The sequence below is a fragment of the Chiloscyllium plagiosum genome, chromosome 13 (assembly GCF_004010195.1).
Source record: "Chiloscyllium plagiosum isolate BGI_BamShark_2017 chromosome 13, ASM401019v2, whole genome shotgun sequence".
Classification (NCBI taxonomy): domain Eukaryota; kingdom Metazoa; phylum Chordata; class Chondrichthyes; order Orectolobiformes; family Hemiscylliidae; genus Chiloscyllium; species Chiloscyllium plagiosum.
Window position 1 is genome coordinate 13,139,431 of NC_057722.1, and position 26,025 is coordinate 13,165,455.

General features: G+C 39.8%; 1 protein-coding gene across 5 annotated transcripts in view; it reads left to right on the forward strand.

Moving 5' to 3' along the window:
• arhgef4 (Rho guanine nucleotide exchange factor (GEF) 4) overlaps nt 1-26,025 on the forward strand; it is a 294,049-nt gene that overhangs the window by 202,110 nt on the left and 65,914 nt on the right. For 4 of the 5 annotated variants that reach the window (XM_043701908.1, XM_043701907.1, XM_043701909.1 and 1 more), the window contains one exon: nt 10,092-10,231. In XM_043701908.1, the coding sequence (XP_043557843.1) occupies nt 10,092-10,231 (140 nt within the window). Of the gene's footprint in view, nt 1-10,091; nt 10,232-16,873; nt 16,991-26,025 lie in introns of those variants that run through there. The other variant, XM_043701912.1, reaches the window with a different exon arrangement.

Sequence of the window (26,025 nt, forward strand, 5' to 3'; positions counted from 1 at the left end):
TCATTTATTGTATCCGTTGCTCCCGATACGGTCTCCTCTACATTGGGGAGACTGGACGCCTCTTAGCAGAGTGCTTTATGGAACATCTCTGGGACACCCGCACTAATCAACCACACTGCCCTGTGGCCCAACATTTCAACTTCCCCTCTCAATCTGCCGAAGACATGGAGGTCCTGGGCCTCCTTCACCGCCGCTCCCCCACCACCAGACGCCTGGAAGAAGAACACCTCATCTTCCGCCTCAGAACACTTCAACCCCAGGGCATCAATGTGGACTTCAACAGTTTCCTCATTTCCCCTCCCCCCACCTCACCCCAGTTCCAAACTTCCAGCTCAGCACTGTCCCCATGACTTGTCCTACCTGCCTATCTTCTTTTCCACCTATCCACTCCACCCTCCTCCCTCACCTATCACCTTCATCCCCTCCCCCACTCACCTATTGTACTCTATGCTACTTTCCCCCGACACCTACCCTCCTCTCACTTATCTCTCCATCCTTCAGGCTGTCTGCCTGTATTCCTGATGAAGGGCTTTTGCCCGAAACGTCAATTTTACTGCTCCTCAGATGCTGCCTGAACTGCTGTGTTTTTCCAGCACCACTCTAATCTAGACAATAATCCCATATGGTTTACTCACAGGCAGCACCATCAGAACACTGGGAGAGAAATTACATAATTACTTACTCAACGACAGAAAATCTGATGAAAGATACAGACATTTATAAATGTTCAATTTACAATTCCTTAATTGTTTCCAAGTGCAATGTAAAGGTAAAATGAATTTTGGAAATTAAGCAGAAAAAGGCCGTTCAGTCCCTTGAGTTTTATTAGCCATTAAATTATGGCTCATTGTGCCTCGATGCAACACAAACACAATATATTCATGAGCAACTTTAATTTTATGACATTAAAATGAAACCAACCACTAGTGCATTGAGAGAATTTGCATTCATCTCATGCATTTGATTCTCTTTGTATCCGAAAGTGCTTTGTAACTAATGAACTATTGTTCAAGTGTAATCCCTGCTGCTGACCAGGCAAAGTCTGATACCATTTACCCACACCAAGGACCCATAAATTAAGAAATGAAAAAATGATTAAACATTGGCTAGGACGCTGGAAGAATTATTTTCTCTTATTCAAGAGGTACAATAGCATCATGGTTCAGTTTCTGGAATCATAGAGGGCAGGACTATTGGACCAGAGGCAAGAACCCAAATCTCACCTGTGGAATTTGAATTTCACTATTTAAGCAAATATGGGCTAAGGGTTAATATCAGTAATGGTGACCATGAAACCATTGAATTATCATAGAGTGGTTCTTCTATGCCTTTTTCTGAGGAAAAAAAAAATCTATTCCTTCTTTCATCTAACCAGCAATGGTCCTGTGAAATTATCAAATTAACTGTCCAGTTCTACTTGATCGTATGGGTCACCACCACCTTCTCAAAAGTAGCGATGGGGAATAAGTGCTGGTCTTGCCAGTCATGTGCACATTCTATGATTGAATGGAAAAATGGATCATCCCAAAAGGTAGCTGGGGCCAATGCTTAAAATCTCGTGTCATCTTAGAAAATGCAAAAACCCTCCAATCATTCCATTATCAGCTTAACCTCTGCGGTGGAGTTGAGACTACATCTGAACTCAACTGACACTTTAAATTCCAACTATATTCTCACTGACTTGGGCTACTTCGTAGCCAACTATTTTAGCTTTTGACTTCAGCATTATGTTGCTTGCCAAAATTTAGCAATTACATGGAGTATAGATGGGTAGAGGCAACTTTTAATTAACTAACAACAAAATGAAACATTTTATAGAATAGAATCCCTACAGTGTGGAAGCAAGCCCTTCAGCCCAACACGTCCACACTGACCCTCCAAAGAGTATCCCATCCAGATTCATTCCCCTAACTAATGCACTTAACCTACACATCCCAGAACATTATGGGCATTTAGTTGGGCCCATTCAACTAACCTGCACATCTTTAGATTGCGGGAGGAAACCCACGCAGACACAGGGAGAATGTGCAAACTCCACATAGACAGTCGTCCAAGGCTGGAAGCGAACCCAGGTCCCTAGTGCTGTGAGGCTGCTGTGCTAACCACTGAGCCACTTTGCCACCCCATTTGGCAGGAAAAGAATACAACTTATTTCCCCTTCTATGGTTAATTTCATCTCCTTATGCAAAGTTGATTTTGTGGATGCAGGCCTTAGATTGCCAGTAGCAATTCCGAGGAGAGGTTCTTATTGACATAAAACAGAAAATCTCAGCAGTTCTAGCAGCATCTATGGAACAAGTAGCAGAGTTAACATTTCATAATAATATGACTCTTCTTGAGAGCAAACATTTTGCTAACTTTCCATAAAGATTCAACAGTTTATCTGCTATTCATTTACACAGAGGTCATAGCCAGTACCTATTTATCTCTATAACTTATATAATTTATCTGTCAGTTTTTCCATACCTATATAGTTTATTTTCACAGAAGTTAAAGCATTAGTGATTATGATAGAAATTTTGTTTGTCAAGAAAGAAACAACAATTTAAGTTGTCCAAAAACAACATTTTTCGCACTTGTCCGACAGATTGATATTTAGCTGTAACACCATGTGTACATGGACACTGCTTTATCCTAGTGATCTCATTATTAAAAATAAGCTGCTTTGAATGGATTTCTATTTGATCTCAATAGTGAAGAGGCGCATTAGGAAACTATCTCCGTCGTAACTGGGGAAACCATGTTGGAAAAAGCAAGAATGTTCCTTTCAATCTTCAGTGCATTCCCCAATATATTATTGTATCACTAATCTACAGTTAATGATATTTTGAGCAATATCATGTATTCAAAAGGATCAGGTCACTCTACTTATTAGAATAATTCCATTTGTATAGCATCTGATCATGTTTCTTGTTCTTCTGTGTCAAGCTAATAAAGATGAACCAGTGGATAGTGGTAAACTAATATATTCTAAATGGGCTAGGCTGTGTTCTTCATTATCTGTGGCCTTATATCTTTGTGATAACATGCTTAATGAAACTGGATGCAGAAAATAAAAGTTAAGCTGATCATTAATATTCATGAGCATGCAATTAACAATGCTTATTCATTTGTGAAAATAGTTTCAAAAGCTTAATATGTGCTGAAAGCTATAATGCTTTCAACTAGTTTATGATAGGTATTGCTTATAAATTTGTTCCAGCTTTGCTTGGATGGGTTATAACATTAGCTGACTCCTAATGTTTCATTGTCATAAATTAAATTGTGTTTTTTAAATGATATTGAAGTTTCTGTGCAGATTATGTCTTATTTCAGTCTGTTTTTTTTTTAAAATAGGTAAACGTAATGATCAGCAGAGCTAAAGGGCGGCATGGTGGCTCAGTGATTAGCACTACTGCCTCACAGCTCCAGGGATCCAGGTTTGGTTCTGGCCTTGGGTGACTGTGTGGAGTTTGCACATTCTCCCTGTGTCTGCGTGGGTTTCCTCCCACATTCCAAAAGATGTGCAGGCCAAAGTGCCAGTTGCCCATTGTGTGAGGTGCATTAGTCAAGGGTAAATGTAGGGAAATGAGTCTGGATGGGTTACTTTTCGGAGGATTGGTGTGGACTTGTTGGGCCGAAGAGCATGTTTCCACACTGTAGGGAATCTTAAACTAATCAAAGGGCCTGTTTCCACACTGTAAGGATTCTGTTATAAATACAAGAATAAGTAAATCTATCTTGCACTGATTATTAGGTGGTGAGAAATTGTAACAATTTAAAGCAACTTATTTTTTCCCAATGGGTAGAAGTCTCAATCCTGCCCTTCCCTTCTTTACAACAGCCAATTCTTTCTGACTGTAACATTTAACAACCCTGCCTAATTCAATCAATTTCAGCTTAAAGAGGACACCAACAGATGTACGTATCGACTGACCTAAAACCCAAGCAATATGCTCTAATGCTTCTAAAGCATCATAAGGCTGAACCTTTCAAACAAATTTAAAATGTTTTACATTTATTCATTCTCTTCTTGTCAGCATCACTGGCATGGCCAGTGTTTATTGCACATTTCTAACCACCCTTCTGAAAGCTGTGTTGAGCTGCCTTCTTGAATCACTCAGTTGATTTGGTGAACATACTTCCACCTTGATGTTCAGGTGACAGGTCAGGTTTCGGCAACCAAGAAAGAACAGTAAAGTCTTTCCAAGTCAGAGGGGAATTTAGAGTTGGTTGTGTTCCCAAGTAGTTGTTCTCCTTCTAGGTGGTAGAGGTTATGGTTGTGCTATCGAAGAAGCCTTGCCAAATTGTTGCAGTCACGGAGACGGTACACACTGCTGCCACTGCCCCAGTGGTGGAGGGAGTGAATGTTTAAGATGGCACATTGAAGCAAACTTCTTTATTCTTCAAGTTGTCAACCTTCTAGAATCGAACTTGTTGGGAGTTGAAAGCAGCCATGGAACTGGAAAGTAATTGTTCAGCTGTTGATTTGTGATTTTTATCTAATGGGAAAGTTTTGTCGAGTCAGGGGTTGAGGGACTGACCACTGATTATGTAATTTCTGACTTGTTTTACATTTACAGCATTGTAAGGCTGAACAAATTAGGTTTTGGCCAAATGTAATCTCAAGAAGTGGAGAAATGCAGGATTCAGCATTGGTGTGATAAAGAAGAAGAATTGGTTCAATTTTTTCTTGTTTGAGATGGTCATAGACTGATGCTTGTGTGAATGCTATGTGCCATTTATCAGACCAAGTTTGATTGTCATCCTGGTCTTGCTACTTTTTAATGTGGACTATTTCAATATTTGACAGGTTGCAAATGGCACTGACTGTTGTGCAGTCATCAATACAAACATTCCCATTTCTGGCCTTATGATAGAGGGAAGGATATTGATGAAACAGCTGGAGATGGTAGGCCTAGGACACGACCCTGAAGAACTCCTGCAGAGGTCCTGAATTTCAGAGGATTGGCCTCCAAGATCTAACCATCTTCCTTTGTACTAGGCATTAGGTTTTACCAACTTTAATTTTGCTTCGAAGATGCCACACTTAGTGTGTGCTCTTGATTTTAAGAGCATTTACTCATTTATCACTGAACTTTAGCTCTATTATCCATATTTAAACTGTAAGAAGGATGTGAATCGAGTGACCTTGATAAAACCCACACCAAGCATCGGTGAGCAGGTTACTGAGTTATGATAGCCATTGATTAACATTGTCAGGTATAGCTTACATCATTTTGCTTATTATTGAAATAATCAGTCCCTTTTTTTAACATTTTTTTCTTGACTGATTGGACAGCTTAAAATTTCCAGCCTGGCATTCTGAATATATGTGGTTCAAGAATACATATAGCTCAGTTTTGATCCAGATTTCATAACCCAAAATGAGAAACTACAAAACCTATTTGTAAATAAATAAATTGGCAACATATGTTTCCGATCATTCAATTGGTGCACATTAACACACTTTTTTGAAATTTACTTTATCATGTAAATGTGTACTGGAAAATACAAGCATACCTTGCTATAGCTTTGGTGACAAAATATTTGGACTGAGTTTCAAAGAAGGTCGTTAATTTAAGGTTTGACATGAAGCCACAAGAGGTTGCTGGTAAAAATATACAACTAAAATATGAATCTCAAGTGAAATAATGAGGGATAGAAAATTCCTAATTCTGTACTGACTCTTGAAATTTCAATTTTAAAGGTTACCCTTATTGTAAATAGGACATTTTCCACCAAGAAATTTAAAAGCTGTGCTCTCAGCTAAAACATTGTTTAAATATGTAATGGCTAGATGGAGAATATTAGTTTCGGTAGATTGGATTAAAAGTGGGTAATCTCTTTAATAGATTAACTCCCTGGAGCAAGTGATGCTTTGGCTTTCTGGGATGAATGAACATGAGGAGAGGGTTACCAAGTGAGAATCACATCCTAAGTAAGAATGAGAATCTGGATAATTGCCCATTCTGATTGGCGTGTATCATCTTATTTTCACTCCTATTTTGCATGCATTGATCGAACGCATGCCCAAGGAAACCATTCTTCCAAATGTCCACAAGGGGTAGCAGCACAGCTCTGAAAGCCCTTTCACATTGTACACAGAACCCTTGATAGTTGCCTTGACCCCAGGGACTGCATGACGTCATCCTTGACGATGTTGTAAATGATCAATCCTTTTAAGAACATTCTCGAAGTAAAGAAGAAAACAGATGCTGTTTAGACCACACTATTTTAGGGATTGGTTTTGGGGCTCCTGGGGTGCAGTGGTAGTGTCCCTGACTCTGAGCCAGATGGCCTGAGTTCATGTCCCACCTTCTCCACAGATGTGCCACATCATGTTAGACAGTTTGATTAAAAATATCTTGAGTGGGCTTTCTTCATTAAGGATTGATGGTTGGGAAAGGAGAAAAAGGGAACTAAAAAATTCTAATAGGCACTTTAGGGTGACTGACTTACTGCTTCATGAAATAGAGGAGTCACAGTTCAACAATTCTGACCATCAGTGGTCTGAACATATGCATGACTCCAGTTTTCCCTTGATTGCTTCACTTTCTGACAAAAAAATGCACAGTGAATTGTCAAAATAGAACATAGAACAATACCGCACAGAACAGGCCCTTTGGTCCTTGATGTTGTGCTGACCTGTGAACTAATCTAAGTCCATACCCTTACACTAACCCATCATCATCCATGTGCTTATCCAAGGATTGTTTAAACTCACTATTGTGCTGAGTTAACTACACTGACAGGCAGGGCATTCATGCCCTTATCACTCTCTGAGTAAATGTATTAATTTACCTTCTGAAATAATTTTTTTAACCATACACCATTAGTTCTCAAGTCATGAGACAACGGCTCATACAAAACGTAATGCCAGACTGTAAGCATTACTCCTGTGGCTTAGAGTTTCTGTTTGCTTAAAGTTAAAAATCACACAACACCAGGTTAGAGTCCAACAGGTTTAATTGGAAGCACTAGCTTTCGGAGCGCTGCTCCTTCATCAGGTAGTTCTGTGATGGAGCAGCGCTCTGAAAGCTAGTGCTTCCAATTAAACCTGTTGGACTATAACCTGGTGTTGTGTGATTTTTAACTTTGTACACCCCAGTCCAACACCGGCATCTCCAAATCCTGTTTGCTTAACACATTGTCAGCTTGGTTAAGCTCTGGACAATTAAAAAGGGATCAAAGAAACTGTGAATACCAACAACAAAAGCAAAGGAGTTGATGTCATTGGTAAAGATGCCCTGAACTGGAAGTCCCCACTTCTGGTAGTGGGTGAGACCTCTGCAGACACCCAAGACCAGGAATGTGAACATTCACCTGGAGGTTTCGAGTCAGCTGGCTGAACCACAGCAAAGAAAGCATTTTCACGATAATGGTGCTTTCTGAGGTGCAAGTGATCTTCACATGAGAGGTGGGACGTATTGCCCAGTTAAGCCAAAAGTCTCACATTTTTTTCCATTGTTAGAAAAAAGACTTCGTTTATATAACTCCTTTCCAAACAGGCTGCTTCAAAACACTTTGCAATCAATAAAGCACTTTCGAGGTGTAGTCACAGTTATAATGTAAAAGATGTAGTAGCAATTTTGCACACACAAACAGTCATGTGATAAAGACCAGATAGCTTGCTTCTGTGATGTTGACTGAAGGATATATATATGAATCAGAATGTGAGGAATATGATTCTGTTGTTCATCCAAGTAATAATCCAGAATTTTTTTACAGTCCCCTGCGAGAATCTCGGTTTAGTGTTTCATCTGACCAGGCAGCACTCTTGCGGCAGTGCCCTAGAATATCAAGCTGGACTTTTGCAAACACATCCTAAACCGACTCAGAAACAGGAATAGTAGCAAATGAGCCATTGCTAACATAGCAATTCAGATAAGGAGAATAACAGTTTTGATGATAGCCTTTCATCAAAGCCGTTATTTTTTCCAATGCAACTCCCATTTGTAGCTTATTCTTTTCTTGTTCTTGTTATGTCGGCTATGGTCGCCATAGAGACCTGCATGTGTTTGACAATACGAATCCAAGGAGTCAAAGAATGTAATCGCTTGACTATCTTTAGACAGATGCCATACTACAGAAACCTTATTAAGAAGACACTGCTGTTGAAATATGAATTGAAGCATCAACAAAATTGTAGTGGTTAATTGTCAAGCTCTGAATGATTTCTTTTACGTGTTATAATGCATCCAGAATAGTTTTGTGCAGAAGAAGCAAGGGTGAAATGACAAAAATCCTTTTTGCTCAGTGAGTAGTTAGGGTATGGAATGCACTGTCTGGAAATGTGATGGGGCCAGTTTCAGTTGAGATAATCAAGAGGGCACTGTTTCACTATTTGCAAGAGTAAGGGGGGAGATTGGCAACAGGTAACTTTGCTTATGTAACGAGCTAGTGCAGGCTGTGAATATTTGTTGAGAGTTCAAAGTCACTTAAAGTTAGATTCAACATTAATTGTTGTCAAACTCAAAACAAATTTAAATTGTAATTACGTGTTACATAGTGCACAAAGAGACTGGAGAGCAGCAGCTTCACCTGCCCTGAGAGCACACGTTAAAGTAAATGATAATCCTGTAATATATTTGTGTCCAGTAAACTGTAGAAAGTCCAATTACAAATAGGTTACTTTGCTTGCAAGAGGCTGATGGGACAAATTCCACTGGGAATGTGAGCTATGCATCCTAGCTACCTGGAAATTAGTTCAAAGCAAGGGATCGAACTCTGTGCCAAACGTGGAATTCACCGAAGAAACCCTCATACAATTTTCCAGAGACTGAAATTCCTCATCTATCTCAGAACACCACTCCCATTAAAGACAATGTACAGGAACAAGAGAGTTAGAGGTTTTCTGCTACTGACATCTTGTATATTCCTCCATTAGCTGTGACACAAAATCATAGCAATGTCATGGTACAGATGGAGGCCATTCAATGGCTTGTTAAACGAGCAAAGTTACCTGGTGCCAATCTCACATACTCATGTGCATTAGTTTTCTCTAAATAATGATCCAATGCCCACTTGATTGCCCCAGTTGAAATTTCCAGACAGTGCATTCCATACCCTAACTACTCACTGAGTGAAAAAGGTTTGTCTCATTTCACCCTTGCTTCTTCAGCACAACACTTTAAATCTCTGCTCTCTTATTCTTATTTCTGTTGATTCAAATGCTTTTCTCAGTTTCACAGTGAACTTTCAATTTTGAATATGCCTTGTAATTAGTCATTATGGTCACATTTTTAGGAGTTGGGTTGTGAGAAACATACAGAATGCTCATCCCTGGTACCTATTCTGCCATCAGGGTGAAATGCGGATGGGGGGGCTCCAGATATGACACCAAGTAACATTTGGAGAAGGTAGCCATTTACATTGTCGTCTCAGGGGGTACGGCCCACTGAAGGCCAGTGAGTGGGCTCCCAAAGCATAAGGATCAATAGGAAGCCTACCAGTACTGAAAGATCAACTGCCCTACTACTAGAGGCAGGTGCTGCTGAAGTGGAAGTAAGAATGGTCAAAAGGATTGGTACCATTGGACAGAAGGCACAGTAATGGGCAGTGTTTAGTAGCATGGCACCATCAGCATTGCAAGAAATTTCCTGCTCCAATTAATACCACACATGCTCCGAGAAGGCTCTCACCATTTAATCTCCTGATTTCCTGGTTTGAATGCCTGGAGAACGTCTTTAATTAAGCTGCATTCAGGTAACCAGATCTGCTTTTACATTTACTCCCGAAATATCACGTGAAGGGGGAATCTGTCATGGAACTGGCCTGATGGCTTTTCTCCCTCATTTTCGGGAATCCTCCAGACTCACCTGCAGGCGATCTTTGAAAATTTGGCCCATAGTGCATCTTACAAAACTCCAGGGAAATGGTGTCAAAAATGTCACATGCAACAGCCACTAGATTTCTAAATATGATGCTTCTCACAACCTTCTACATGTCAGCTCTCTGCAAGATCCATCATCTTTGAACTCTGACCTATTGTGTATTCCTCAAATGCCGTGGAATGTTCTACACTGACAACTTCAAAAATGGTTTGTAAATATAAAAATTATTTATTGGTTTCACGAATATTAATTGTCTTGTTTTTGTTCGCAATGCAGTAATCAACGATGGCGCACCGGATAAGACTGCTTTTGCTGATGAAGCTGGAAGTGAGGAGGATTTGTACGAAGACTATCGGAGTGGGAATCATCGCTATGGACACCAAGGAGGAGGGGGAGAACAACTGGCCATCAATGAGGTATCATTTGTTATAGAACCAATTAAAATAATAATGTCTCAGTAGACTGGGTTAGTGCCCGTCTGCTAACTCGTCATGTTAATCAATTAAATATTGCATTTTTGTCTTGAGAGCAATGTTTCAATTATTGACATTCAGAGCAACTAGTAATATTTTGCTCACCAAGTGTTCAGCTGGTTAATTATTTATGAAGGAGGGGAATGCTATCCAGGTCATGGTGACAGGTGAGAAAACTGTGTCACTGCAAGGGTTAAAAATTGTTACAGAAGGTTGATACTTAAAAGTTAGCACAGCACCAGAACTAGATGAGATACATTCAAGGCTTTTGAAGGAAATGAGAATGGACAGTGTAAGAGTGATGGATCTTGCAGAGAGCTGACATGTAGAAGATTGTGAGAAGCACCATATTTCAGTGTTCCCCGGACTTGGGGGAGGTGGTAGAAAACTTGAAAATTGCGAACATTTATTCAGAAAATATTGTAACGATAAGCTCAGCATTTACAGACCAGTCAGTTTAACTTTCGAGGTGGGGAAGCTTCCAGGATTAATAATTCAGGATAGAATTAGTAATTGCATGGAAAAAGTGGGTTGACTGGGATGAGTCAGTATGGATTCCTAAATCACATTTAGCTAACTTGCAGGAGTTCTTCAAGAGATAACGGAAAGACCCGATGGGGGTAACACTGTTGATGTGGTGTACAAGGACTTCCAGAAGGTGTAAGATACAATATCACACAACATACTAGCAAGGGATGGCACATTAACTCAGTGTTTAGCACTGCTACCTCACAACACCAGGGACCCAGGTTCAGTCCCAACCTCGGGTGACTGTGTGGAGTTTGCACATTCTCCCTGTGTCTGCATGGGTTTCCTCTGGGTGATCTGGTTTCCTCCCACAGTCCAAAAGATATTCAGGTTGGGTGGATTGGCCATGCGAAATTGCTCAGAGTGTCCAGGGGTGGATTAGCCATGTGAAATGCATGTTTACAGGGATAGAATACCGGGGTGGACCTGCATGGGATGCTGGTTGGAGGGTCATTGTGGACTTGATGGCCTGAACGGCCTGCTCCCACACTGTATGGATTCTAGGGAAGTTACAGGTCATGGATTAAAAGGAATGTGCATTCAAAATTTACCAAGTGATAGGAATTCCCTCCCGAATGGCATTGTCAGTCAACTCACAGCAGGTGGACTGCAATCATTCCAGGAAGTAACTTGCCACCATCTTCTCAAGAGCAACTAGGAATGGCAATAAATGCTGGCCCAGCCAGTGATGGTCACATCCCATGAGGGTTTTTAAAAAAAGAGAGTATGCTTCAGAATAGAGGAAGGTTTGTAGGTGAGTTTCCCAGGGTTGATACTGGGACCTTGTATTTCCTGATATGTATTAATGATTTGGATCTTGGTGTGAAAATTGCAAGGATTGTAAACTGTGAGGAGGATTGTGTGGAACTCTAAAAGGACATTGATAAGTTGGTGAAATGGGCGAATGGATAGCAGATGAGGTTCAATGCAAAGAAGTATGAGATATTGCATTTCAGTAGGAAGAATATTGAATAACAACATAAAACAGTGGGTACTGTTCTAAGGGAGGTGCAGGAGTAGAGGGACCTAGGTACATATGTGCATAGATTACTGAAGGTTGCAGGACAAGATGAGAGGGCAATTAATAAAGCATATGTAATCTTGACTTAATGATAGGGACATAGAGTACAAGAGCAGGGAAGTGATGTTGAATTGTATAAGGCATTTGTTTGACCAGAGCTGGAGTATTGTGTACAGTTCTGGGTGCCACATTATAGGAAGGATTGGAGAGAGTGCAGAAACAATTTCCAAGAATAGTTCCAGGGATGTGAAATTTCAGCTTTGAGGATAGAGTGCAGGAGCTGGAAAGTTTGGGCTGTTCTCCTTGGAAAAAGGAAGGCTCAGAGGAGGTCTGATAGAGGATTCCAAAATCATGAGATGCACAGAGTAGATTAAACTACGTCCACTCAGAAAACAATCAAGACCCTTATTTAAAGTGATTTGCTGTATTAATCATTTCATAGATTCGTACAATTTTACTGTAGAGAAGAAAGACATTTGAACTGTCGTGTCTGTTCTGGCTCCTGAAAGGGCTACCCAGCTAGTCCCAGTCCCCAGTTCTTTCTCTGTAGTCCTCAAAATTCATCGCTTTTAGATATATATCAAGCTCCCTTTTAAAACCGTCTAAGGAATCTGTCTCCACCATTCTTCTCAGGCAACACATTCTTATTCTTAACAACTCTGACTAAAGACGTTCTTCCTCATTTCACTCCTTGCTGTCTTGCTGACAGTCTTGAAATTGTGACCTCCAGTTACTGACATACCAACTCATGAAAGCAGAATGTCCTTCTTCACCCTGTCAAAATAATTTATTATTTTAAACACCTCAGAAAGGTCATCTCTTAATTTTTGCTCCAAGGAAAATAAGCCCAATTGTTCTCATCTTCCTCCATCTCTCAAATCCCTCATTCCAGGGACTATTCTAGTAAATCTCCATTGCAGACTCTCCAGGGCTTTAACATTCTTCCTTCAATACGGTTCCCTGAGCTGGACACAATACTCCAAATGTGATCTGACCAATGATTTGTAAAGGTGTAGCATTGCTTTTATAACTCTATGCCTCAATTTATAAACCTAGGGATGCTATGAACCATCTTAACAATTGTTGCTGGCCATCTTCAGAGAATTCTGCACTTGTACCCTAAGGTTCCTGTGCTCCCCTCAAAGCTATACCATTGAACCTGTATTGTCTCTCCATGTTTCATTAAACTTAAAACTATGTTTATATACAGTCCAATGATACCACCCTCCTAATGGGAAGTATACTTAAAGAATTTACTAATTGGCAATTGGTTGCTGCAGTCAAGTAACATGACATGGGACTTGTGCAGCCCTCCAAGATCCTTCAGGACTGCAATATCACTGAACTTGTTTTTACAGTGCCAGGAACAGTTTGTATTTGAATGAGCATTCTTCAGTTCAAGGTGATGGTAAAATCATGGCAATCATTCAATGGGAAATGATGGACAATAGTTGAGAACATTGAAAATTTGATATGATAACAGTGAATGTGAAATGTATTGATGCTTCGGAATTTTATGAATAGGTGTGAATCGGAATAGACATTTTTACATTAGAATTCTATTAAATTACTTCAGGTGGGGAACAGTTTAGCACAACAGTATGTTATTAAAGAAATTATCAGTATGTGAGGGATAATAATCTTTAATACTTTCGATTACAGTCCCCAATCACACGTACTCTTAAATGATTCCTCTTAACTTTAATTGAGAAGGATGAATCCTAAAGATCAACATACTGGGGATTACCACTGACCGGAAATGCAACTAGACTCACTACACAAATACAGTGGCTACAAGAGCAGGTCAGAGTCTAGGAATACTGCAGCAAGTAACTCACCTCCTGATCCCCAAAGCCTGCCATCATCCATAAGGCACAAGTCAGGAGTATGATGGAATACTGCCCACTTGCCTGGATGGGTACAGCTCCAACAACATTCAAGAAGCTGGACACTATCCAGGACAAAGCAGTCCACTTAATCGGCAAACATCCACAAGTGTCCACTCCCTCCACCACCAGTGCTCAGTAGCAGCGGTGTGACTAGCACAAGTACCAAAGTAAGAAATGAAATCTAGTTTCAAATAGATGCATTGAGTTGAATGTTTTTGGAGGTTGTGGTTTATTTCAGCAAAAACAGTAGTGCAAACTTTGTATCCGTCAGTAGAAAATACTTTTATTTATTGCAAGGAATCAGTTCTTCATGCAAGCCCTATGGTGGAATCAGGCTGCGACCGAAGAATGTTTGTCAATATTGAGTATTGTTGGCTTATTGGGAATCAAGTTAAAGATACAATGTTGCAGAGGGAGTCAGTTAGCTCAGATGGCTGTATGATTGGTTTGCAAAGCTCAGTGATGCCAATTACACAGGTTCAATTCCCACAGCAGCTGAGGCCACCATGAAGGAATCTCTTCTCAACTCTGCCCTCGCTTGAGATATGGTGACCCTCAGGTTAAACCACCACCAGTTCTCTCTCTCTGTAACAAGCAGCTTTATGGTCTGGTAAGACTGTGGCTATTTTGCATACTGCACTGTGTTGAACAAGTATGGAGACCACTGGGTAGCAACACAACATGGTGGGAGCAATCCAGAGACAGTAACCTCACTGCTTCCCTGGGCTCATCAACCATTGAAGTATCCTTTATCTCCATTGCTGATTTTGAAATACAATGATATTCTTGTGTTATCTAAATATAATGCAGATTCCATTTACTTGAAGATCTCTAATGGGCTTATTTACAATTAGCTGTACAGCACAAAGTAATCTTGTGCCTTGGATGCTACCATTAGAGAACCCATTTGCATCAATGAGTTAAATGACGAGATAATCTGTTTTTATGTGACATTAGTTGAGGGATTTATTATATGATTGAGTGGACTCCTTTTCCCTTCTTCTGAAAAACCTTGCGATCTTTCAAGAGAAAGCAGACAGCAGAGAAAGCAGACACAGGCACAATTTAACATCTCAACCAAAAGACAGCAACTCCTGCAGTACATCATCCTTCACTATTAGATAGATGTATTAGCTTAGATTGTCTTTTCAACTCTCTGGATGTATCCAGAACCCCTGAAATCTGACTGAGAGATGGCATTGAAAGTTTTGTGCTCAGGAGTTCCAAGTAAACTGATTTTAGCCATTTAGGAACAATATCACAGTTCCATTGTTAAGTGTGACATGTACATAACTGAGTCAAGCTGACTATCAGGCAAATAAAATAGTGCACGCACAAATGAAAGTAAAATACTGCAGCTGGTGGAGATACGAAATAAAAACAGGAAGTGCAAGATGATCTCAGCAGAACTGGTAGCAATTGTGGACAGTGAAACAGTCAATGTTTTGTGTCCAATGATCCTGTTCTGAAGAGGAGTTGTTGAACTTGAAATGTTCGCTGATTTTCTATCCATAAATGCTAGCAGATGGATGAATTTCTCCAGCTTTTTGTTTAATTATTAATAAAATAGTACAATTGCTATCATAAGAAAACGAATTAGGAGACTTGAAAAATAATTTCATGTATTATACTCTATTGCATAAAGTTATGAGTTTTGCTGTCAGTGATGATGCTCAGCTGACAGACTCTCAAATGTTACCCTCCCTCTGAATTCATTCTCATACTGGACATTTGACCTGGTCCAAGTATTCACTGTGTCCATTAAATTGAGTGAAGTTATGTTCTTGTGATGATACAATGGCTTTAAGAGGTGTGTTCAATAGGTGATTTTTAAACAAGAAAGTTTGAGATTTAGGCGCCGAGCGGTCTGATCAAAGCCAATAAAGTAAAAGGCTTGCAAGACCTTGGGTTTTTTCCAAGTTCAACCAATAGAAGTAGCCAAAATGGGTGTGGTCAAGCTCCCACAGAGCCAGGACTTTTAGTTTTAGCTTTCAGCATTTACTGGCTTTTGAAGCTGGATGTGGAAGCTTTTATTCCTCTGTCTGATACAGCTAAAAGTTGTGGTTCTCTTCCTGCTGCTAGAATTGCACTGAATTTGCCTTTACCAAGAATGTGTTTGTGGTGTGCTACTATATTAGAACAGTTAATAGTAGTAGTTAATATGTATTATTTTGTTAAACATTTCGATAGAGTTATAATAAAGCCAGTTATTTTGTTTTTAGCTTGTCTGTATTTTAACTTTAGTGGAAAAATGAAGTGTGTTTTGCCTAAAGATGAGCAGTTTGACCAATTGAATTGCATCTAGAAGGCAATGCCTTACACATACCTTTAGAATAAGAAAACATTAGAGTTTAGGCTATCTTCTAATATGTTGAGGGGTTTGATCTGATCCATAACAATTCTGAAAGGTAGTTAGAGGAAGTGCATTTATATATTTATCATGAGTTTAAAACTATGGCTTGAAAGTCAGAATCTGTTATCACTGCTAGTATTGGCAAGTTGTCCACCTGTTTAAACTCAAGTGCAACCTGCGGTTCTTTTCAAAACGTAAAATCTATTTCATTCTTTCTATTTTGCACAAATGTCCTTATATCTCCTGAAGGGCATAATCAGGCTCTGTTACTGTTGGGAAAAATAACAGGATGAAATACCACCTCTTCCCCGGAGTATGTTTATGAAAGTAAGCAGCACTCATTCAAGGAACTTTGAAAAAGGCAGCCTGGTCTGTTACTTATTTTAAATATACTCTAAACATCCATCAATGGGTTAAATGATTCAGAGTTTGCATCTTACTCTGTTGGTCAAGCAGCAATGAAAAAATTTTTGTTTTTAACAAAGTGGGGCAATGAAGCAGTTAACAACATTGTGCATATATAAATTCTAAAAATAAAATTGCAATGCATTGCAAACTCCCACTAAAAAATGAATAGACCTAGAATTTCATTTAAGCAAAGCATTAAAACAATGAGAAATGGCATTTCTGATTTAAAGAACAGCTGTAATCAGTATTTGCCTTTGGTACCGTGTTGTAATGAGCACCATTGTTTCCCTGAGCCTCTGTGGGCAGTCCCAATTCCTGACTCTCAGGGTACCAAGGCAGGAACCGTCTATCTCACCAGTGGTGCTGTGCCATTTCCAGAATTAGCATTTTACTGAAGGGCCGTGTGCCCATGAGCCATTTGTGAGCAAAGCTCTACTTTCCAGAGGATAAAGTCTACCTTTGACTTCTGTTGCTGCAAACAGAGACAGCTCAAGACATTTACAGTAAGTGTGTGCGCATGAATTATATAATCTGCTTGCTGTGAAAGATTCAAGCACTGGGTTTTTTTCCTTCTCTGGCAGTGCTGCATTGTACTGCATTCTTCACTAATGTTTGATGATAGCTCCAAACCTGGGAATGAAGAATACTGTTAATTCTTTCAGAACTGCAGTTTCTCATTTTTTAGTTTGCTGACATCATATTTTGAATAAGTTGATCAAGAATTGCAACTGTTAAAATTATTTTTGAAATTTTATTCCTCCTACTTTATGCCTGATTTTTCTGAATTTGCTGTTCTTCCAGATGAGGGATGTTAGGGAAGGAAGGATTTGGGTATTCAGGTATCAAGCTCTCTAAGTTAGTTACAACATAGATAGACACCCCAACAGAATCCTCCTTAATCTAACTATTGGAAACACATCAATGCCAACCCCCCTATAAACTTAAGGCTTTCCATAGCCAGGCTCCCCATGTCCTAATTCACACACAGTCCCATTTATTCATCACCATTATGCTGGCATTGACCCCAAGCTAAGGATCATCTCGATTTTAAAATTTTCATCCATGTTCTCAAGTTGCTCCATGGCCTCATCCCTCGCTATCTCTGTAACCCCTTCCAGCCTAAACAGGCTGAGATATCTGACCTCTTATAATTGTGGCCCCTTGAACATCCTTAATTTAGTAATCACTTCATGATTAGTGAGTGTGTTTTCAGCTGTCCAAAGCCTGTGCTGAGTAATTCCTTCCTAAATCACTCCACCTTAGTTATCTCTTTGAAGATCTCTTTGACAATCTTCCATAATTATCGTTATGTGGCTTGCTGTCGTGTCTTGTTATATGTCCTTGAACATTTTTATTACGCCATTAAAGAGCAATAAATACAAATTGTTGCTGGTCAAATTAAGAGAAAAGATATGCATTTATATAGCGCCGAGCAGGGCAATGCAAAGCATTTCAGTAGATAAGTACTTTTGAAGTGTTGTCTCTGTTGTAATGTTTGCAACACAGCAGCAATTTTGGTACAGAAAGATTCAACATGCGCCAATTAAATAAATGTCAAAATCACTTACATTAGTGGCAAGGCCAGCATTTATTGCCCAATCCTAATTACCCTGAAGAAGATGGTGGTGAGACATTCTCTTCTTAAACCGCTGCAGTTCTTAGAGTAAAAGTGCTCCTGCTGCACTGTTAGAAAGGGAGTTCAAGGATTTTGACTGAGTTATAATGAAGGAAGGATCATATATCACCAGGTTTGGATGTGTGTAACCTGGAGGGGAGCCTGCAAATGGTTGTGTTCCCATGGTCTGTTGCTTTTGCTCTGCGAGATAGTAGAGGTCGTGGGATTGGAAGCTGCTGTTGAGGTAGCCTTGGTGAGTTGCTGCAGTGTACCTCATGGATGGGGCATACCACAGTCATATTAAACTGATGGTGGAGGTGAGGCAATGTCCGGATTGACATTTGTAGAAATGTTTGAAGAGAAAATGAGGTCTGCAGATGCTGGAGATCAGAGATGGAAATGTGTTGCTGGAGAAGCGCAGCAGGTCAGGCAGCATCTAGGGAACAGGAGAATCGACGTTTCGGGCATTAGCCTGAAGAAGGGCTAATGCCCGAAACGTCGATTCTCCTGTTCCCTAGATGCTGCCTGACCTGCTGCGCTTCTCCAGCAACACATTTCCATCATTTGTAGAAATGACAAACACATGGTCCTTGTAGAGACAACATCTCATCTTCATTCTGAGACAGCCACTGGTGTGAGAACCAGCACTATCATGTCTTAACATTTTGCACAAATTTAGCAGGCCAAATACACATCCAAAAGACATTGTAGGGCATAATCAGCTGCAGAATTGCACTGCACAACAATCTTTACCTCATGAACCAGTGCATCTCCCACTTCTATTAAGGCAAAAGATTAACCTTCTGTCACTGAGACAGGTGGAGAAAGGAGTGTCAAGCATACATCTGAATTAAGTATCAACCTAGTGAAGCTACTATGCATGATCATTGACATGTGATATACCAAACTGTTAGGATACAGACAGAGCTGGGCAGCACCACACCAGTACATAAGAGCAGAACTCTGTAACAGCACCATATCCAGTCAAAAAGCTGATAGACAGCCTGGCAAACCAACGGAAGACAGATTCTCCATGCATCCCATCCTCAGTCAGAACATAGCACAGCTCAAGCATAGCGAGAGGGAAGGCTGATTGATCTACAGCCAAAGTGCCAAGTGACAGACCGTATCAAAGGTCTTTCGAAAGCCCACCCTCATCGTCAGTCTCAGTTTAATTTACTTCACTCTGCATGACATGAGGAAATACTGGCATACAATGGTAAAAGCTATGGGCACTGCACCTGCTGCTTCTGCTGTCATGTTAAAGCTGTTCCAGTTCACCTGTCATGATGTTATCTACTTGTCAACACCGAATATTGTACAGCCATATAAAATCTGACCAATTACAACCCTGTAATGCTGCACTCATCCAATGTAAAGTGATCAAAGGAGTCTGTGTTCAATGGCACCATTAAATATTATCTAGTAACTAATCAGCTGCTCAATGGTACTTAGTTTGGATCTGTCAGGACCACTAGTTGACATGCGTTTTAAATATCTGAGTTCACATGAGAGGAGCTGAACTCAATATCTAACAGAACTCAACAAATTATTGTCAGGAAGCTGAGGTCAATAATGAATTAGGTTTCATGAGCGGGGTGAGAGGAAGTAAAAAGAAATCATTTCAGTGGCTATGATCATACCTGACACAAAGATGACTGTCATTAATGAAGTAGATGGGCAGGAGGCTGGAAGAACATAGCAAGCCAGGCAGCATCAGGAGGTAGAGAAGTCGATGTTTCGGAAATATTGACTTCTCAACTCTTGATGCTGCCTGACTTGCTGTGTTCTTCCAGCCTCCTGCCTATCTACTTTGGATCCCAGCATCAGCAGTTTTTTTTGTCATTAATGAAAGCCAGTCATCGTAGACCCAGTCATCACATCACTTCCTCACACCCAAACATTTTCCAAAAGGACTCAGTACTCATTTGTTAAATCCACAGTTGAAAATGCACTCAAAGTGCGAGCTCAAAGTCTTTGCCAAATGATTCCTTAGCAGTATTTGGATTTCTGCTGAGTTTGTCAATACCTATTTATTTTCAGTACACAAATCAGGAATGCACAGGCCAGGCGGCAGGGAAATGATTACAACCTTATCTTTCTTGTGATGACATCATTCATATGTCAGTTTTGTTATGGATCAAAATGAGATTGAGAACTTCGCTGCGATCCAAAGATAAATTCCCCTCAACCTTAGGAGAAAACTCATTCTTACATCAATACAGTATTTTCACTTCCATATCACATAAGGTCTGCCTAAATTATACTACTTAATTAATCATACAATAGTGGCAGTACTCTTCAGTCAATTCACATTTCTGGTGATTTTGATTTCATTGGGAAATTATTTCTCCTCATACATTGTTCAACAGATTCTACAGATGCAGGACTTTTCTTCTTTTTCTGCAGTGCTGATGTAAATTCTTGTGTTGCACATAGAAAAACTGTGACAAACATTAGAAATCCAAGAGGCTTATCTTGGAAGCTAGGTAGAAGCTCTTACTTGTTGTTGGCTGTTGCTTTTAAGATCCTGTGGTCCACACAAAGTAGAACAAGCAGCATGATTCTGTTTTCTATACAACATGTGAATATCTGGAAAGAGATACTGTGAGAAAGTGTGAGGACATAAGTATGTGGTCCCATCAATTGGCTTAAATGTAGGAACTGGTTGAATGACCATATATTTACAGCAGTTGTTAAACAGTGTCCTTTGTAATGTTTCTCTATTACACTAGGAAACATTTGTCTGTTCGTGACACTCCTCTTCATCCAATCTCCTTTGTTTGCCTTGTTATATTAACTGACCGATCTGTCAACATCAAAAGGTTCTAAAAAGCTGAAAAATGAGTCTTTCACTTCAACTTTCTTATTTCATTCCAAATTCTGAGATTGAGTCGGAAAGATGGATTTTTCAGCATAAAAGCTGGCATTATGTGCACCCTGGGTCAAATTCCATTCACAAGGAGACTACAAGGAGTCAGAGAAGAGAAAGTCAAGCAGGATTTGCCAATAGAATTTGTGTTGTTTGCAAAAAACTTTCTCAGGATTGCTGGAGACTTTTTTCACAAAGGCTAATTAACCCCAGTGCAGCATTGCGCATTACACCTCAATACTGTTATTGTTAATCTTAACATTGCTAAACTTGTGAAACTATTTCATGTAATTGTAAATGGATATTTTCATTACTAAGTCTCTAAAATCTCTGATGTGGGTTTGATACTTCAGGAATAAAAGTAATCAGAGAAAGCCCTTATCCACATCACCCTCACCTCCCCCTTCCATACCATCTGTCAATCTGTTACAAATTTTGAGTCTTTCTCCTCAAAGGTCTCCTGATATATTCAGTTTATATTCCAACATATATTCAGTGCATAATCAGTTAACTCCATCCTCATAGCAAATGCATAATTGCATGTGAGCAGTTAATGGAATTAAGTGTATCATTTTCTAAACTAAGAGGTATTGTGCCATTGCAAGATTGTAGAGAGTGAAATGCAGGCAAAATTTACAAAGATGCATAGTTTAATATTAAAGTTCTTCAAATTTACTTAACAGAAACTGACCCTTTAGCCCAAGTGATCTATGCCATTTATGCTTCACATAAATCTCCTCACACCCTGTTTCATCTAAACTCATACCTCTGGCCTTCTATTCTTTTCACCCTTATACCTATTTAGACACCCTTAAGTTTACCTATATTATTTTCCACAATTACGTTTTCTGTAGTAGATTTTACATTCTCACCACTCCGGTTAAAAATGTTTCTCTCATAGTCAGGACCAGATCCCAGCTGAGATTTTCCAAAATATTACAATTCCAGACGGGAAACCTCAAACCCCTGGTTGAGCAAGGATGAATAGACTCCCCTTCTTTATTCGCACACACCACTCACAACAAGGTTAATATAGAAAGGATCCCCTCCTTTGTTGGTAGCTTTCTCCCAGACCAAAGGAAATTATATTTAAAAGGATCCCATTTTACCAGACTATCTTGAGTTAGCAAAAACATGAGTTTATTAGTTACTAATCATGAGAAGAAATAATAACAATACACATGCAGTCAGTTCTGCTATAACACATGTTTCTTTAACAGGAATTGGCTATAATGCAATTGTAGAATTTGGTTCTATTTCCTAGAATCCTTACAGTTTGGAAACAAGCCCTTCAGCCCAACAAATCCACATTGACACTCCGAACAGTATCCCACCCAAACCCATTCCCCTACCCTATTACTCTACATTTACCTCTGACTAGTGCACCTAACCTACACACCCCTGAGCACTATGGGCAATTTTAGCATGGCCGATTCACATAAACTGCACATCTTTAGACTGTGGGAGGAAACCAGAGCACCTGGAGGAAACCCACACTGACGCAGGGAGGATGTGCAAACTCCACACAGACAGTTGCCCTCGGATGGAATTGAACCTGGGTCCGTGGCGCTGTGAGGCAGCAGTGCTAACCACTGAGCCACTGAATCACCCTTTATTAAACCATTATTTGTAGAACGTGAACTTTCCTTATCTGTATTGGCTGTCTTACAGTTTAGGTATCATTGTTTTAAATGGTGCTGCTTTAACGCGATTTTCTTATAATGCAGGATCGCATGGGAACGGAATGTTACATCAGAAAAGACTGTATGTATTGGTTAGGACTAAAAAGTTAGTTTATCAAAAAAATGTTATAATATACTACAGGCAGTCTCTTTGTCAGCTATGGAACATAGATAATAGAATGGCTATTATAGTAGATGTAACCAGTCTTGAAGATGTTGGTAACTTAACAGTCAGTTTTGAGGTTCTCGGTTTTAGGTTGATTGAAATTCTTTGCCCTGGTTCCTTTTGACAGTGATAGCTAATAGCTCAGCATGAGAGAGAGTCTTTTCCTCCTTTATTTACAGCAGTGATATTTATTAGTTGTTCATTAGCCTGTGCCATACACAACTGGCTAATCCATACACTAGGACATCAGGTCTCTTACATATACAGACCAGGATTGAAGTTCCCTTTTAACCTCAGTCCTTGTGTTCTTGAAAGGGAGAATCCAAATATATCTCTCATCCAGCATGCTGCTATGTTTTAAACCATCAAATTCACAGTCTGAGATGCTGACAGGGGATTGCAGTTTAGCTGGCTATGCAATTATCTCTTTGAAACATTTTTTAAAGCCTAAGGTGTGACATTGCAGAATTCCTCTCCAGACAGCCACTGGATTTACATCTTCAGTCATTTTGTCTATGTCAATCTTCTTTGGAAGCAAAAATACATGTTGGAATTAAAGTTATTTTTGTTCATAGCAAATCCAGGGTTATGGTCCATGGAAATGACAACATGGATTCCTTTTTTTCTCAGTAGCTATCTTATCCAATGATGCCCATTTTAAAACAGAAGCAGCATGAGTTGATGCATTATGCTGATATTTAGGAGAATCTCAATCTGCAATTTTACAGAAGTTACCTAATTGTAAACTTGGTCTCAGCCAGCAAGGCAATATGGATGTGTAGAGAACTGACAGTCATTTTTCACCTTGTTTGATCTTCTTCCTCGTGAAGTTTGCAGAACAATAGTTCAAGCCTATTTTGGATATTCATTTCCCAATCTTACTGTCACTAAAGTAGTGGCTCTATTTTTCAAGTTAGTGGGAAATCAAACATATACAAGCTGCTGATTCACAACAGACTTCTTTCAAGCTGTTGCCACCGATCATATTCAACCCCTTTCTATTTCTCTCTTCTGGTAACCTGGGCCATCAGAATGCATTGTTCTTAAGTAAGGTTTGACAATCTATCAGTTCCCCTCCCACAGAGTTGCACATTTTCTGTTCCTTCATCATTCTTGTTGATGTGGAAGTGTTTTCTACAGGGAACTGCAAGTGTGAAATATTGATATGCAGAGCAGGTTGGAGGAAAATGATAACTTAATCTTTCCAGTTTGGCTGCTAGAAGTTTAAGAGTGGTATTTCAAAAACAAAATCAAACTCATGTTAATACAGCATAATCATACTTGGTGAATCAGAGTACATTACCTTTGCCTAAGAAAATTGGTTTTAAATTTAGTGTAGAAAGAATAGCAAAGTCATACTTCCAAGCTTTTCATTACTTATATTAGTCAATTTAAAGTTTTCAGATGAAGCCAGATTTGAAGGTGAGAGATATCTAGACTGGGATATAATTCAGTTGTCATTTCAAGGTCATTTCATTCCATTTACTTTATATAATAATACTTTTACATTATTACAAATTGGTCTTCCTCTGGTGTCACTTATGGTAGCCTGGAAGATATGGCCTGTTGCTTAATTTTGTTGCTTTATTTTGTCCTTTAACTATTTGTCTCCGTTCATTTTCTGACAGTATCTCTTTCGACAACATGTTCTTTTTGCTTTGTCGGTCTTTCTTGCTCATTGGCTGGCCTTTCTATCCTTTAGGTTCAGGTCAATGGTTATAATGGTGTGATAGAGAGAGGTATCTTTCCTAACTGTAAATAAAATAAAGATGAGACCATTAATTGGCTACAAAGTTCAACCAGTGTTTGTTTTGGAAAAAGAACATGATGAGTTAATATTTCTGTTAAGAACTCTACAGTGGCAGACATTTTGTGCTTAGCACCGACCAGAACTCAATTTTCCACTCACTGAAGTGATTTGATGGAAAATCTCATGCATGTGGATAAAGTACTACAAACTCCCAGTCTCCATCTCAAAGTCCTCTCACTTCCCAGTTTTTTGTTATCGCCCCCATTTGCAAACTAAATAGCAAACGACATGAGATAGCTTTGGCAAATAGAATTAAGGAGAATTCAAAAGGATTTTACAAATATATTAAGGACAAAAGGGTAACTTGGAGAGAATAGGGCCCCTCAAAGATCACCAAGGCGGCCTTTGTGTGGAGCCACAGAAAATGGGGGAGATACTAAATTAATATTTTGCATCAGTATTTACTGTGAAAAAGGATATGGAAGATATAGACTGTAGGGAAATAGATGGTGACATCTTGCAAAATGTCCAGATTACAGAGGAGGAAGTGCTGGATGTCTTGAAACGGTTAAAGGTGGATAAATCCCCAGGACCTGATCAGGTATACCCGAGAACTCTGTGGGAAGTAGAGGAGTGATTGCTGGGCCTCTTGCTGAGATATTTGTATCATCGATAATCACAGGTGAGGTGCCGGAAGACTGGAAGTTGGCAAACGTGGTGCCACTGTTTAAGAAGGGCGGTAATGACAAGCCAGGGAATTATAGACCGGTGAGCCTGACCTCAGTGGTGGGCAAGTTGTTGGAGGGAATCCTGAGGGACAGGATGTACATGTATTTGGAAAGGCAAGGACTGATTAGGGATAGCCAACATGGTTTTGTGTGTGAGAAATCATGTCTCACAAACTTGATTGAGTTTTTTGAAGAAGTAACAAAGAAGATTGATGAGGGCAGAGCAGTAGATGTGTCTATATGGACTTCAGTAAGGCATTCGACGAGGTTCCCCGTGGGAGACTGATTAGCAAGGTTAGATCTCATGGAATACAGGGAGAACTAGCCATTTGGATACAGAACTGGCTCAAAGGTAAAAGGCAGAGTGGTGGTGGAGGGTTGTTTTTCAGACTGGAGGCCTGTGACCAGTGGAGTGCCACAAGGATCGGTGCTGGGTCCTCTACATTTTGTCATTTACATAAATGATTTGAATGCGAGCATAAGAGATACAGTTAGTAAGTTTGCAGATGACGCCAAAATTGAAGGTGGAGTGGACAGCGAAGAGGGTTACCTCAGATTACAACAGCATCTGGACCAGATGGGCCATGGGCTGAGAAGTGGCAGATGGAGTTTAATTCCGATAAATGCGAGGTGCTGCATTTTGGGAAAGCAAATCTTAGCAGGACTTATACACTTAATGGTAAGGTCCTAGGGAGTGTTGCTGAACAAAGAGACCTTGGAGTGCA